Raw genomic sequence first — 17,147 nt, forward strand, 5'->3', positions numbered from 1 at the left:
AGGTGATTGTTTATTTAAATGTTTGGTGAATCTGGTTTCTCCAAAGTAGAATTCTAGAATGTTATTGCACATCACTTTACAGATGATATTGGTATTCTGTGATTCTATGTCATTTTTATTTGATAATGATTTTAGGTTATAGACTAAAATCACATAAACAATAACATTCATTTCAATTTTTTTTTATAAGTATTATTTTATTATAAATTACAGAGACTTAAGTATTTTTATCTTAGAACATCTGTTCACTAAATTTTAAAATTTCTTAAAATTATCCATAAAACTATTTCTCATTTTAAAATATTAATAGCTAGGGCACCCAACTGATAAACCAGTACACACTAATCACTACACTTGTAGTTGGATGTCAGTATTAGATTAGCTTAATTTACAATGAATAACCAGTAAATGAACTCAGAATGAACTTATTAATTTTTAAAGGTAGTTTACACTTGTATGATTTTTATTTGTTCAGGTTTTTCTTTTTAAATTTGTAACAAAAAAGGCCAAACAATACTCTCAAATAATACATAGTGAATTTTAACTATACAAATATTTATGTAAATATATATATATAGTTCTTTAGAGGAAGATAAACTTTGCACTCAATTGAGACTGTTGGGGTTGAATCAAATATTTTTTAAGACTCAATATATTTTATTGATCTCAGCATAAAGATTATATTATTGGACACTAACAGAGGAAACTGGAAACATTAACTATTGTGTGTAAAAAACATCAAAAATAAGAACAGTTTATTAGCACTACAAGAAACTTAGGTCATTATATCATTTGTTTCTTCATACTAAACAAGTTTGGTCACTAAAACTTTAGTTAAGCAACAAAGTAAAAGGTGGTACAAAGTATTTAGAGGGTTTTTTTTAGTATGTAGAATATTTAGTTTTGAAATTTTTTTTACATATTTGGAGACAAAAATGGAGTGTCTTGTCTTTCCTTATATTGTCAGTTATCAGTATTCAGGAGTTTACAATTTTTTTTGGTCTCATAATCATAGATGCCATAAAACTAATTTAGTTCTGCAAGAGTTGCTATTAACAGCTAGCCTACTAAACTGATAAACCAATACATTATTATCACTATAAGTTTTTGCATACTTTTAATTGGAGTTGTGTATTGAATAAACTTCATTAATTACTTTTTCAGTTATGACCCCATGTAGGCAGCTTGTTTTAATCAGAAGTTGTTGACAATTATAATGTCCCTAATGTATTTATTAATTCTTTGCAATGTAATCATTAATAATTATCAAACGTTATTGGGTAAAGTACATGAAATATTATGGAAAAAGAATTAATATTTTATTTTCCTTAATGGTGCCTTTCTCTAGTAAGTGTATTTAACAGAACGTTTTTCCTTATTCTTCACTCCAAACCAGGTATTATATTTCAATGTTATGTTTTGAAATATCCTTGTGAAATTAGCATTCAGAAAAAAGGTATTTTAAAAGTGACACAGGTGTTGCTTCAAATATTAGCATGGGGTTCAATTATCGAACTTGTGCAGAAATTACGCTACTATAAAAAGTGATGCTGAAAAAGAACTTGCATTAGTAAAGTTTTGAATTTTAATTTAATTTTCAAAAATTTATAAATTTTAACTAGCACGTACATGCAAACTTCTGTCACAGGTGAGAGAAAAGATGACATCAGATTAGTTTTATTTAAACCACAGTTGAATAGTATGTGTGTGTGTGTGTTTTCTTATAGGAAAGCCACATTGGGCTATCTGCTGAGTCCACCAAGGGGAATCGAATCCCTGATTTTAGCATCGTAAATCTGTAGACTTACTGCTGTACCAGCAGAGGATACTAAATAATGTGAACTAAGTTTATTTTAAAAGGATTTGTAATTATTAAGAAATTCGAGAATTGCATTAAATCTTCATCCTTGGATTACATTAATTTAAAGTTCATTAATGACTGAGTTTAATATTGTGTTTGGGATACATAATTTTAAATGAAATTTTTAAAGAAACTGTGAAGTTTATGAAACTAATAGTTTTGAAATTCTGTAATACATACAATGGTAAAAATAATCTATAAAACATTAACAATTCTCAGCTATTATAATAAATTTCAATCTAAAAACTACTGTTAATATATTTGTTTTTATTTAAAAAAAAACATTTGGGGAAAACCATGAATATCTCTCTACATTTGATGTTTCAGAGCAAATTAGGCTTACTGCTTTTAAATTAAAAGATGTTAATATAAACTAGTTGTTAATAATAAAATTATAAATGTTAAATGTACTAGATAAAATATCTTGGATTACAGTTATATCTTTTATTCTTCATTGATAGTTAATGTTTAAGAGAGGTAACATATAGAGTAGATCATAAGAAAAGCATTCATATTTTATATCACCAACACTTGGGGTGAATATGTAAATACATGTCAGTGAAAAGTGTTGTAAGATTTAGCTGTGTATATGTTTATAGAGTTATTAATTATAATTTTATTTTTGTACTTAACATTACAGTATCATTGTATTTAGTTAAATCAGAATTAACAGTGACTGATAGCTATATAGGCTGTGCAGTGCGTAAAGACAGACTTTAAGAATTAGCTCTTTTCTCAATTTTGAACGAGCAAACAAGTAAAGTTACTCCAAAAATAATTCATGAGTTTTTTTCAATTTAAAACAACGAAGAAAAAAATTCGAGTTTCAGTTGTTCTCTCAGTAAACAAACACACAAAATGGAGACTCCAAAAATGATTTGCTTGTCTTAAGTAAGTTTTGAATTTTAGTTGAAGTTTCAATTTATTTTTTAAAAAGTTCTTTTAATTTACGTTGTAAACTTGTGTTGAAATATGTGGATTAACATATTTATGTTTGTTAGTAATGTAATTACAATCGCTTATTGGGGTAATGTATTTTTTATATTTCAAATAAGGAAATAACAACTTATCTAGTATTCATATGCATTTGAAACAATTCTGCTCGCTTTTAATTTTTGCTATATTGACGTGTTTCATTTGTATATGTGCACGTACGATAAATACAATTAGCAAGTTATGTGCCTTTATTTTTTACAAGTGGTAAAAAGTGGTAATCAGTAGGTATGTAATCATATTACATTTGTATCAGGAAAGGGCCCACAATTTATCTGATACAAGAGCTCATAACTAAAAGTATGACTGGTGCTCTTGACAATGGTGGCTGTTTAAAAGCCATTGTTTAACTGACAAGTATAACATGTCTCTGAAGTAATTAACCTTACAAGTATGTAAATCTACATGATTAAGTCTGAACTTATGACAATTTGCTTTAAGTTTGAAGTAACACCTACAACAGTTTGTATGCCACTAATGAACAAACTTTATCTAATAAATACAGATTATTTTATAAACGATAAAATTATAATTGTTGCCAGTTATCTTACAGTATTTGTTTGATTTTTTGTAACTGCTCAAAACAAAATACTTAAAATATTTGACTTACCTTTTTAAATTGTATGATAGCTGTATAAGCAAGCTTGTATATTAATGTGCATTTATATATTGATGGTGAGTTATTTTCAATATGCATGAAACGAAAAAGCACGCTTTATAATTACGCCATTTTTTTTTTGCACTTATGTAGATCGAAATTTAGTTTTAATCTAATACAAGTCTGTTTGAATATTAATACTTTGAATTTATTTATTATGATCATTGGTGAATATATAAAACATTGAATAACTGGACGTTAACAAGAACTTTTGAAATACAGTCACAAATTCACGTTCTCACAATCAGGTTTAGTTTTCTTCTCTCCAATAACGAGGGAATCCCCACTCAATTTGAACACATACTTAAATGAATTACTTACAGCGTGAAAAACTCAAGAATATAAAGAAAGTTAAACGTAGGAACTTCATTCTAATCAAAAGTTAATAGCTTTCATTTTGCAGATTTAAAGTATTCAGTTGATGGATAGCATTGACCTCTGATGGACATTATCTGAACTATAAAATTGATGTGTCCTTTTCATGCCATATATATATATATATATTACTGTTTGATTTTATTGGGCAAGTTACTCACTAATCAGGAAGAGATTAGTTTGTTTTGAATTTCGCGCAAAACTACATGAGGACTATCTGCGCAAGAGGCGATTAGTACACGTTTATATTTGTCATATTGCAATAAATCCGAGTAAGTGTACCGTGATCGTCCTAAAGATTGTTATACCAAATGTGTAATTTTCATGACTGTAATACTTGTGACTGATAGGAATTACTGCTAGTAAATACTAAGTTCATTCAGTTGAACTTTAAGGGCTTTCGAAGTTGGTATATTAATTAATATGCACAATTTAATATTCAGATTAGACTATAGCTATCAGTCTCTCATAATAATCATAATTGTAGTTTAGACAGTAGAACAGCTTTTTCAAACGACCCAAAGAATACGAGTCAGCAAGTGTTTTGTTTATGTTTTATGCGTGAAAAGGAGCTTCTTGTTTTTGCTATAAAGCATAATTACATAGTAATTACACCCTCAATTTATTCATAATATAGTTACATCGGAGTAGTTGTCTTCTTTTCATTAACTCTGTCTAAACGTATCTTGTCTGAATAAATTAAACGTCTAAAATAACTTAAAGTTTTTCTTTTAACATGTTCTTCTTTGAACAGTAACTAACCCTAATACACCAACAGAAAAAATGTCCTCTACATTTTATAGGCTAAAGATCTGGTGTGCACAACTTCGAAAAAAAAACACACAAAAAAACGAAAAATATATAAATAATTGAGAGATAATAAAAAAGCAAGAATATAAGTGACAGAGAAATATCAAATCCTACCAGAATGTGGTTGAACGTTTTGAAAAATACAAGTTTAGAACAGAGAAATGGCACAATGCAATAACAAAAGGTAAGTCCACATAATTCAATGGGAAGATAAATTTATAACCGGTAACATGTTCTTTGCTTTCCTTTACAACCGGAGCACTCGCAGTCCTTGGGCATGCTGGTCATCATCAACCCTTTGCGTTTTCTGCTTCTGCAAACCATGAATATTGCCTGTATCGTCACTAATAGAACTAGCGCTGCAATACCACCAATGATTATAAAAACAGTGATATCTTGTTGGTTGTGGGTGCTGCGAGAATTTGTCCCTGTAACAACAACAACAAAAATATCAGTAAAAAAATCACGGAAGTATTTTTTAACAGGGATCCAGTTTTAAATTACGATTATGTATCTCGGTGTCACAAATTTCGATATTTTAAAGTACGATAAATAAAATACATATTCGTGTATCTTAATTGTATTATGTTAAGCATAGCAATTAAAATAGAGTTCTTAATCGGAATAAAAAATTTAAAATCAGAGTAAAATATATTCATTGTAGTTCTTTAATAACTGTATAATTCATCAGACATATATGTACTACTAAAGACCAACGCACAGCCAGCCCGGCATGGCCAGGTTGTTAATGCACTTAACTAGTAATCTGACGGTCGCGGGTTCGAATCCATCTCACACCAAACATGCTCGCCCTTTCAGCTGTAGAGGCGTTATAATAATACGGGCAATCCCACTATTAGTTGGTAACAGAGTTGGGGGTGGGTGGTCCCTGTAAGATTAGGGACGGCTAGTGTAGATAGCCCTCGTGTAGCTTTACGCGAAATTCAAAGCACAAACTTAAATTGTATTTTTAATTGTATTTAATAAAGTGGGAGAAAATCAAACGATTTATCAAAACCTGAAGATAATTATTTATTTTTTACACTAAATCAACTTAAAAGGCTAAGTAGTATTAATATATATTGTAACGGATTTACCGTTATACGTTTATTTTGATACTTACGTTTGTTTCGATTTGATGCATGTGGCATGTATTGCGCAAGTCCCGCCTGTTCTCTAAATTTGTAGAACATTATCGAGAACAAGAATCGATAATATGTGGTTCACGTGTTTTCAAACAGTGTTGAACGTAGAAGAATCTCGCATAATTCCTATAAAAGTAGCTAGCCGAGAGACAGTAAGAATATTATTTGTCAGCTACAGTCAGTATACTATAAGTCTCAAAGGCAATAATTGTTGCCGGCCCAGCATGGCCAAGTGATCAGGGCGTTCGACTGGCAATCTGAGGGTTGCGTTTTCAAATCCGAGTCGCACCAAACATGCCCGCCCTTTCAGCCGTTGGAACGTTATAATGGTACAGTCAATCCCACTATTCGTTGATAAAAGAGTAGCCCAAGAGTTGGCGTTGAGTGGTGAAGACTAGCTGCCTTCCCTCTAGTCTTACACTGCTAAATTAGTGTAGATTGCCCTCATGCTGCTTTACGAGAAATTAAAAAACAAACAAACAATAACTGTGATTAACGTTTATTAATCGAGAAGCTACAGAATTTGACCAGGAATGTTATAGATTTCGAACATTGTAAACCATTCAAATTTAGTGAATTGACTTCGGATGTTAGTATTTCTACAAGGACCTCCTTAGACACTGTTGTCAGTGAAAACTTACGAGTGCTTCAAGCTAGCTAGCCATCAAAAGAATTGTGTACAAGTGTATCAACAAAGAATTAATTTGCTCTCCGTGAATGTCGATAAAAGATTCGGTTACAGACTAGATTTAAGACTCAGTACTGTTTGTAATTGTTGTATATAAACCAGTTTTTGTAGTAACCGTTATTATAAATTTTAGTATTGTTTGTATATTAAGGCATATTTATATTAAAAAAGAAAACTGTATCACTCTTGTTTGCAAATTTAACTTATAATTTCCCTTTATTTGAAAACCTAATACGTAACATAATAAATTAGAGATTCGTCTGAGATTAACTATAATATGTAACATTATATATTTGTGTGTGAAATATTTCACTGAAAACCGTTTCGCCAAAAGAGAGTAGTTTCTAGACGTTACCCGGATCGAGAAATCCCAAACTGGAAGTTGTAGTAAATACACAGTACTATTAAGATATTCAATATCTATAGATTCATTGGGTGGGAAACTTCAGTTAGGATACGATATTTTTTGAGGGAAGGGCTTATGCTAAGAAAGCCTGAAAACGTATGATCTAACGATACAAGAAGGTTGTCACTGATGTCAGAAATTCACCAAACTTACCTTCTTCGCCACCTGGTTCAACTTCCACTACTAGAAGTAAAAAAAAAGGAAAAAAATTAAATATAGGAACATACTGTATTTAGATATAAAATAAATAATTCGTAAATAACATTTCACACAAATGAAATAGAAGGTTTTAAACCAGTAAACTGTAAATAAATAAACAAATATATATATAGTATGACATTTTACAGGTTTATCCAGAAGTAGAATTTAAGCACAGAATCAAGAGATGCCTTATTTCAATGATGCCTGTTGAGCCAACAGAATAATTTTTTTTCAGTAGACGTTATTATAAGTTGAATGTTTACAATTTATTCATAAGTTTTTCACACATTCGTGAGTTTTTATTTATTACCATACGTTAGAAGACATCTTTTGTCATAATTATAAATTCGTCTCTAGGTTAAAACAAAGTTACTCCCTTTATCTGTGATTTAAACATACCCATGACTCTCTATTGCCACGACCAGGCATTCGTGGACATCTTTTGTCATTACCACACCTCTACGTCTCTTAGTTATGTTTTTCTCTCTCCATTCAGTAACTAAAGTCCCCCGCTGGTACAGCGGTAAGTTTACGGATTTACAACACTAAAATCAGGGGTTTGATTCTCCTTGGTGGATTCACTAGATAGCTCGATGTGGCTTTGCTATAACAAAACACACACTAAAACACATTCAAAATATAATCCTGTCATTAACCCTTTCGCAACGGATCACGGGTTTTTATGAATTTATGCCAATAAGTGTGGAATCAATTTGTGGATTATAATTCATACTTTAGTACTATATGTGAGTTAGTTTCTTAATTTAAAAGTAAATATTAAAATAACAGATCTAAATATAGATTTTAGTGAATCATGTGATATGCTGAATGCAGCGCAATATATAATATATGTTTTTGATGGCAAAATACTAAGTATAATTTTGCACAAATTAGGAACTCAGATTACTAATATTGACAAACTAGATTATAAAGTAAGAACCTTATATGTTCTCATTTTGCTGAGATACTGCTCGTGTACTGAATCAAACACAGTGGTCCTCTTTACCTGTTTCCATTTTGCAAGCAGTGCCTTATGTACACTTACTTCAAAATGCGAGACATGAATGATCAATCAACGGCTTAGAATGTCCCCAGTGTGATTTTTCTCAGCCATTTCAATATTTGAAAAGGCTTTCACGTTCTTTCGATTCAAGATTTCGATGAGGTAGGTTGTATCGTCTGCTCGAAAATTCATATTTTCTAAAAATCTAAATACATTTCAGTTAGTAAACATAATAAGTTACAGTGAAATTATATATTTTCAGTGTAGTGATTTATGAATTTTTTTTATTATTTAACCGTATATATAAAAACCTTTGTTAACCTGAAGATGACATAAGAAGGCCGAAACGTTGATTGGTACTTTATTTTAGTTAAAGTTTCAATACCCACACCAACCGTCTTTAGAATACATTTTTACTTCAAGTGAGTTTTTCGTCATCAAAGAAAAACAAAAAACCAGTACATGGTATCAGTATAGTTGTTTATTATTCTTGGGTTACCAAGCTGTATATGTATAAACCGTAAAAACAATTTCGATATCCTCCATGTACGAATTTTTAAAAGCTAAGCAACCTTTGTTCTGCAGCAACCTATTTCCCCTTTTGTCGCTAGAAGAGATAATTGTTTGCTTTACTTCTTGATTTACTGTTCAATATTTTAAAAAAAATGAGTTTGTATTGTATTTGTATTTTTCTTATAGCAAAGCCACATCAGGCTATCTGCTCAGCCCACCGAGGGAATCGAACCCCTGATTTTAGCGTTGTAAATCCGGAGACATACCGCTGTACTAGCGGGGAGCAAAAATGAGTTTAATTATATATTTCTAAATAGTAATAATCTGTATACATATATATAATGTATAATAATTGAAATGTGATTTATGATAAAAAAATATCAGTCCACTAAAACACAGCCAAGACAGGGGAGCCTAAAAGTCAATGTTATATTACTGGATATGTAACGTGAGTGCAAGTGCACCGAGTCAGTACAAGTTATGTAATCTTAGCTAAGCATAACTGAAAGGTCAATATAGTAAAAACGAATATATATATAGCGTTATGAGACTTTGCTACTTAGCCTAAACACCTGTATTTTTGTGTTATAATATGTAGCCATTTTAGCACGAAAAAAAGCATAATTTATATTTATTTCCTTTTTTTTTTATGATGGTTACGAGGTTGGTCAAATGACAGACCCCAAATAGTTAGAATATAGAAAATAACATAAAGTATAAAGTCTTTTTGAAAACAAACACTTGAAATGTATTCAGGAGATTATATAGATTACACAAGTAATATTTGAGAGATTTTTGGAACGAAGAATAGATTTTGAATATAACATGAAATCATTCTGCATTAATAAAAGAAACAAACTCTATTTTCACAAACATATCTTTAATAAAAATATCTGATTTTCGTGTACAAAATACTTGTAATATTTACTATAAGTCTATTAGATTTTGTGAAGATACACATGTCTTAAAAGTTATAGTGCATATACTTAAAATGTGCAAATGTGTAGACAAACTCGTGTATATTATATTCTCCTTTTATCGTCAATGCACATTCACGATTATCTTCTATAGTTAATACACGATATTATGCCATGATAATAAATTCACTTTTCTTTTAGGTTATTACCACATTTCCATACTTTTTGCTCGTTATAACCAATTGCAATCATTTCCTGTTATTTATAGACATTAGCAAATCTGTCCTACATCATCACATCTTCAAATATTTTTCTTTCATTTCAATCCATTCACCATATCCTCTCTTACTGTTTAAAATAACAATAATGTTCCTGTCGTGGGTACCAAGATTTTTCGTAATGTTATTAAAATAATGTTTTACCGTGTTTGGTTTGTAGTAACACAAAAATAATTTATTTTCCTCGCTGGAGAAGTACCAGATGCATTCTCAAGAGTTTAGAGGAAAATAACAATTCATGTCTGTACGGTATATATAGTAATATAGTGTTCCAAGTATAATTTAACGCACAGTTTCAGATTTCATCAAACCACACAGTAAAATTGCAGAAAAAGTTCAAGAGGATCATGTCACTGGACCTACTTACTACTACAACTACTGCTCCTTTTACTTTTGTTTTTATGGCCATGCATTTATTGTATGTAAAGAAAATAACCTAAAGCTTGTACCTCCCCTTCAGTTACTGCTAGAAACCGGGTTTCGATACCCGTGGTGGTCCCATTGTGTTGCTTTGTGCTTAAATTCAGATAAAACAACAACTGAAGCTTGTGATTTGAAAGTTCTCGAACGTTTTCAAATGTTATATTCTTGTGTGTGTGAATAACAATTTTTTTTCCAGCCAGAGAGGACAGAATCTTAGACAGTAAATGAATCAGCAGCTTTTTACTCATAATAAGTTGAATTTCACCACATCGTTACGTTGCACATCATCACATCTGATCATGCTCTATCTAACGACCATGCATTTTGAGAATAATATTGAAGCATAATTTTAACAGTCCGATCTCACCAAGTATAGAGACACTGCTCCTGGCTCCTTGATTGTCATGTTTCGAAAGGAACAGCATGAATACTTGTTTCATTTTCCAGCTGCTTGAGGTATACAATGGTTGAAAGGATTTGATGGAAACAACTTCTGCTATTTTTCCAGATGGAAGAAGATCCATCATGATTGCATTTGGACGACTTTTCACACCCACCTTTATGTTCGTGGATTCTCACCTGTTTTGGTTTGTTTTGAATTTCGCGCAAAGCTACTCAAGGGCTATCTGCTCTAGTTGTCCCTAATTTATCAGTGTAAGACTAGAGGGAAGGCAGCTAGTTATCACACCCACCGCAATCTCTTGGGCAACTCTTTTACCAACGAATGGTGGGATTGATCGTAACATTATAACGCCCCCACGGCTGGAAGAGCGATCATGTTTGGTGCGACGAGGATTCGAACCCACAACCCTTAGATTACGAGTCGAACGCCTTAACCCACCTGGCCATGCCAGGCCTCGGATTCTCATCTGTTACAAAACACAGTACTTGGCTGGGATACGACTTATAGATCTTTCTTCTGGTGGTCGTCTCTCAAGTTAACACACGTTATTTTCTATCCTGATATCGTTTAGTACAAGGATATCCCCATCTTATAAATTCTACATCCCCGATCTGGAAACGTTTTTTATAATCTCAATTTATGAATATTTTGCAATGGAAATGGCTCTTACATACTCTTCCCAAAAGCAGTAAATTTTCGGTAGCATTATTACCTTTGAATTAAACACCAAACAATGTCAAAATATAATTCTCATGCATGGCATTTCACCGCGACATTATATCGACTGACTTGATGATTTTAATATGGAGTATTCAACCCCTGTATTCAATCCTGTTAGTTCCATGTGTCCAAAAGTTAATTATATAACATGAAGTGGAAGTATTTAAGACAGTATTACATTTACACTATTTCTATATGCTTAAAATAAAAGCATTTTATAGAGATTGGAACACAAACAATGCCTCTGCTTCTGAACAAGAACCAAAAGACGACAAGAAGAAACTCGTTAGGTTTTTCTTAACGTCGGACAATCACGAGGCACATTCATTCTAATTAAATCGAGTTAGAGATAACTAGGGACTAAATGTAATCTAATAGCTAACACTATTTTTAAAGTTTTCCTACCGGAAGAAGGCTGGATTACAAGATACGCTGGATCGACTTGCAAGTCACCAACATATCCTCGACTGAAGGTTTCGTTTAGCTTGGCAGTTATAGCTGACATATGGTGGGCAATGAGACTGGCATTAGTCAGTGTACCATTTTCACGTGGTCTTGTTTCGAGAACAATTATGATCAGGGTTACCAGGAGAGTACTGTTTTCTTTCTTGGTGCTGTCAAAGATGACAAAAAGTACTATGTTCGTGAGGATAATAAAACATACTGACTACGTTCATTAAATACAATAAAAAGTACTGACTATGTTTATTAAAGACAATAAAAGTATTGACGACATACAAGAAAACTGATAAAAGTACCACGTTCATTAAAGAAATGAAAATGAACATAAACTATACTCAAAATAACAGAACTGTAGTACATTCATTTGAATATTTGAATGTCAACACAAACCAACTTTTGAATTGTCTGATCCTCACAGTCTGACCCGCACATCAAATATATTAAATAGACTGAGTGACTTGGTAGTAATGGTTATTAAAACTAAAAGACTACTAAGAAGACAACTAGTCAACTACGCCCACTCCCAAACTCTAGAACTATAAGAAAGGTGGAATTTGTTTTGTTTTTGAATTTCGAGCAAAGCTACTCGAGGGCTATCTGCGCTAGCCGTCCCTAATTTAGCAGTGTGCAACTAGAGGGAAGGCAGCTAGTCATCACCACCCACCACCAACTCTTGGGCTACTCTTTTACCGACGAATAGTTGGATTGACCGTAACATTATAACGTCCCCACAGCTGAAAAAGGAATGTGTTTGGTGTAACGGGGATTCGAACCTGCGACCCTCAGATTACGAGTCAGGCCACACTTGGCCATGCCGGGCCCTAGGTGGAATTTAACCACCTTTCTTACTACACACTCACGAACCCAAAGTGTGGAATATAATTGGCTCATGACTACCACTGAATTTCAACAGCACAATTTGACAATAAAGCATGCAGTTAGAAACCATGCTGGACAATCATGAGGCATACTCATTTTAAATAAATCGATTTAAAGTTAGAGATAACTGTGGCTTTGCTTTGTGGAGTACAAATATGCGAGAAGAGGGCGTGAATTCCTTTTTTATTCCCTATTGTTCTATTGTATTTCGCTGTGCCACTCTTGTACACCAAGTTTGATTTTGTAGGTAAAATGTAGATAAGTGCCTATAGCTATTCTTGTTTACCTTTCTACTTATCTAAAATGCCTTTTGTTATTACTTAAATGTTTGAAGCTTTAAAAGCTGAAATAGCTAATTTCATTGTTCTGTAAATAGTATATTTACATAAATATTTCTACGTTTTCGTGTAAATGTTAGCCATGTAGTTATGACATTCTTTTTAACCTGATGTTAACAAATTGTAAATGTCCTAATTCTTTTACGTTGATTACGTTTACGTATAGCAATGGTTATCTCATAGAAGTCTGTATCAGTCTGTGTCTGCTCTCTGGGATGGGACAAACCAATCTCAAGAGGTGACACAAATAGTTGTACAAATTGGTACGAGTTAAGATTTTCTCCCCTGAATATGTTATAATAATCTGTGACGTAGGTAACCTATAGATTATCAGATACTACTCTTGAAACTTTTGTCTAACTTGAGAGCATATAATTCATCATGTCTTTATTATATATATATATATATATATATGTGTGTGTGTGTGTGTGTGTACACACATCTGTACAGTTTTATTTTAATTTCAGGTTTTTATTTTGATTGAGTTTAATCTTTATTTGTAATCTGTTATTTTTACTTACTTTTATTGGTTGTTGGGGTTCATACATTTCCCTTTGCCACTTTTGTATAGCGTACAAGAAGTCTTATATATAATTTCTGGGAAATTACTAAATCTTACAACCTTTAGTTAACTTTCTGGTTTGACTAGTAATGTTTAATTTCAATATCCAAGTCAGGAAGACTCTCAGAGAAGTAACATAATGTTTTCAGACAACATAGAACCTACTGATTCATCTCTGCTGTTCTATCCTCTAAATCAGTGGTTCTTAACCTTTTTCATTGTATTACCTCTGAGACTCTCCAGGGTATTACCGTGACCCCCATAGTAATTTTTGTAATGGTGATTTTGGAGTAAAGGTAGAATAAAACAAACCCATATAAAGATCCTAATTTATTAAAAATGTTACAAATAAATGACCTTGAGAAATGCTACAAGTACTAAACAAATGCAAAATCCCTGAATTACTGAACATTATACAAAACCAACTTATTCACTCAGTGTGAGGGTTAATATACATAATGAGAAAATATACTAAATACGATGGAAACTTTGATATTTAAATTTTAAGTTTGATGTATTAATATTATATAGTTAAAAATTAGGTAATTCAAAACGTTGTAATATATGAAAAGTTTTACTCAAAATTAGACAGGTGGTTGCGCAACAAGCATCTCGACGCGGTTCAACTGCCGCACTTCAGCGTGTTACTCATTGGTGGACAGTTACAGGCACCTGCCACAAAAACTACAAACTGCTCCGTGATTTCCCCAATAATTCTCAAACCATCCGTGACCCCCGAGAAACTTCAAAACGACCCCGCAGAGGGTCACGACCCCCAGGTTAAGAACCACTGCTCTAAATTAAATTAAATCTAGTTCTTACCATTCATACATTTCTCAAGATTTTTCTTAAATTCACTTTTACTGTACTACTTCTATATCTGAAAGCAAACGACTCTACAGGCCAACAATCCTGTTAGAAAAATGAAACTGTCTTAGGTGAAAATGATTCCTACCAAAATTTATATTTGTGCCCCTTAATTCTATTATTCTCATTATGAAATAGGAAAAGAAAGATGATGAATCCATGCTAATAATTCTTATTACACTCCTAAATACGTCAATCATTACACTCATTACACTCCTAAATCAGATCCCCACTAACTTTTACTTCTTTTTCGAGAGGAAACAATTTTAGAAATGTCAGCCTCTTCTCATTTAATAACCATCCCAGGAACTATTTTACTAACCCTTCTCTGAACACTTTCCAACAATTCAATGTCTTTCCTAAGACAAGGAGCCCAGGAGTGAACACAGTATTCCAAATGTGGCCTAACCACTGACCTGTACAATGGAATTGTAACCATTTTAGAGTTGTATCAATATTTTTGTAGATACAACCCCAAATCCTATTTGTCCAATCACTAGCAACAGCACAACTGCTTGGATGGCTTTAGAAACTGATCAACTATTATACCAACATCTCTTTCTTTGATGACACCATTAAGATTATTCCAATCCAAATTATACTTACAATACAAATTATGAAAACCCACATGCATTATCTTGCATTTATTATAATTAAAACCCATCTGTAATGTATTTACCCAACTCACTAACTGCTCTGAATCCTTCTGTAAATCAGCAGCGACTTCTTCACACCTAGTAAAACCCAAGATCTTAATATTAAGTAATTTATTGACTATACCTTCATCTATACCATTGATGTAAATAAAAAAAGCAAAGGTCCTACAACTGAGCCCTAAGGTACCTCACTTTTGACATTAATCCAGTTTGAGTGAAATCTTTTAGAACAATTTTCTGCTTTCTTCCATCCACCCAATTTTCTATCCAATTAGCTAATTCATACCACACGCCTATAGAGATAATTTTTTACAAGCGGCACTTTGTCAGATGTTTTCTGAAAATCCAGATACACCAAACCTACACTCTATCTTTATACACATAAGTATTCAACCTTTTCATAGAATGTCAAAAAATTTGTAAGACAAGATTTTCCCTTAGTGAAACCAAGTTGACTATCCAATAAAATTTTAAATTTTCTTAAATGACTTTGCAAAGCATCTGTTAACAGATTTTTCAACACTTTTCCCACATTTGATGTAAGACTAATAGGTCTATAATATTGGAACAATGTTTATCACCTACCTTGGAAAGAGGAGTTACATTAGCCAACTTCCAATTTTCTGCCACTCTATTGAAAGACTGACAGAAAAACAGTAACAAGTAGCTCAAACATCCAATCCTGAACCTCCTTCAAAACCCTTGAGGAAATATCTGACCCAGAAGCCTTACCATTTTTTAAACTTCCTAATTGTTTTTTAGTGAGCCCAGAATTAATGTGGTCGTCTTGTTTGATCTCATTTTCATTTACCAACTGTTCAAGATGTGGAATACTGCTTAAATCTTTGTGAGTAAAAACTGAAGGCAAAGCAAAATTTAATAACCCAAACATCTCATAATCATCAGATACTAACCTTTCTTTATCATTCCTTAAGGGTCCTGTATGCATTACAACAATTTATTTATTCTTAATGTACTTAAAGAAATCCTTCTGTTCATTTTTACATTTTCAGTGAACAATTTTTCATACATCCTGTTTGGTGTCCTAATTCCCTGTTTCACCAACTTCCTTGATCTCCTATAAGACTCTATATCTTTTGTCATACCAGTCAATTTAAATTTCTTTAACTTATGATTTTTTTATATAATTTCGTCTCAAACTCTTTGCGAGCCAACCTGTTGTTTTTACTTGAAGCTGTCTTTTCCTTTCTATTAGGATATGTTTAAATTGAATGTTAAAATATTATCTTTAATAATTTTCCATGTCTGATCAGTGTCTCTAAATATCTCAGATGTTTAATTAACAACAGATAATTCTTGATGTATCTTTTCAAAATTTGCTTTTTTGAAATTTGTATCCAAACTATCATTATTTCTTATCTCCATAGGAAGTAAAATATTGAATCTAATAGAGGAATCATCACTTGCACCCAGGTGTTCCCCAATTTCCACCTTCTCAGTCATTTTTATATTTGAAATTGACAATAAATCTAAAATAGCATTGTTTATGGTATGTTCTTTGACTAATTGGTGTGGAACTCCATCTTGAATAGTTTCCAGAAATCTTTCTCCCACATGGTTTAGCTCCAGCGTTTCCCAATCAGTAAGTCTCAAATTAAAATCACCTGTAATTATGACTTCATTAACAGTTGAAGTCTTAATCTTGCTGTAAAGTTTCTCACTAATTTCATTAGTATTATCTTTTCCATTGGTATCCACCAATAGAAGCTCATATGAATTCAAGTTCCTTGTTATTATTTATTTCCTCAACTTCAGTAACTAGTAACTCACACTTTACGTCTAAAGTAACTCCTCTCTGTGACATCATAGATTGTTCATTAAGTATCTTTGTGTAACTCACACTTTATATCTAAAGTAACTCCTCTCTGTGACATCACAGATTGTTCATTAAGTATCTTTGTGTAACTTACACTTTATATCTAAAGTAACTCCTCTCTGTGACATCATAGATTGTTCATTAAGTATCTT

The 17,147-nt window shown here is 32.1% G+C and overlaps 1 protein-coding gene across 2 annotated transcripts in view; it reads right to left on the reverse strand.

Annotated features, from left to right (window-relative positions):
- Positions 1 to 176: 176 nt before the first annotated feature.
- Positions 177 to 17,147, reverse strand: part of LOC143248691 (uncharacterized) — an 82,965-nt gene continuing 65,994 nt past the window's right edge. For both annotated transcript variants that reach the window (XM_076497308.1, XM_076497307.1), the window contains 3 exons: positions 11,800 to 12,008; positions 7,090 to 7,119; positions 177 to 5,125 (listed from right to left, as the gene is read on the reverse strand). In XM_076497308.1, coding sequence (XP_076353423.1) covers positions 4,914 to 5,125; positions 7,090 to 7,119; positions 11,800 to 12,008 — 451 coding nt within the window. In that variant the 3' untranslated portion in view covers positions 177 to 4,913. The remainder of the gene's footprint in view (positions 5,126 to 7,089; positions 7,120 to 11,799; positions 12,009 to 17,147) is intronic.

The sequence above is a fragment of the Tachypleus tridentatus genome, chromosome 4, assembly GCF_004210375.1.
Source record: "Tachypleus tridentatus isolate NWPU-2018 chromosome 4, ASM421037v1, whole genome shotgun sequence".
Classification (NCBI taxonomy): Eukaryota; Metazoa; Arthropoda; class Merostomata; order Xiphosura; family Limulidae; genus Tachypleus; species Tachypleus tridentatus.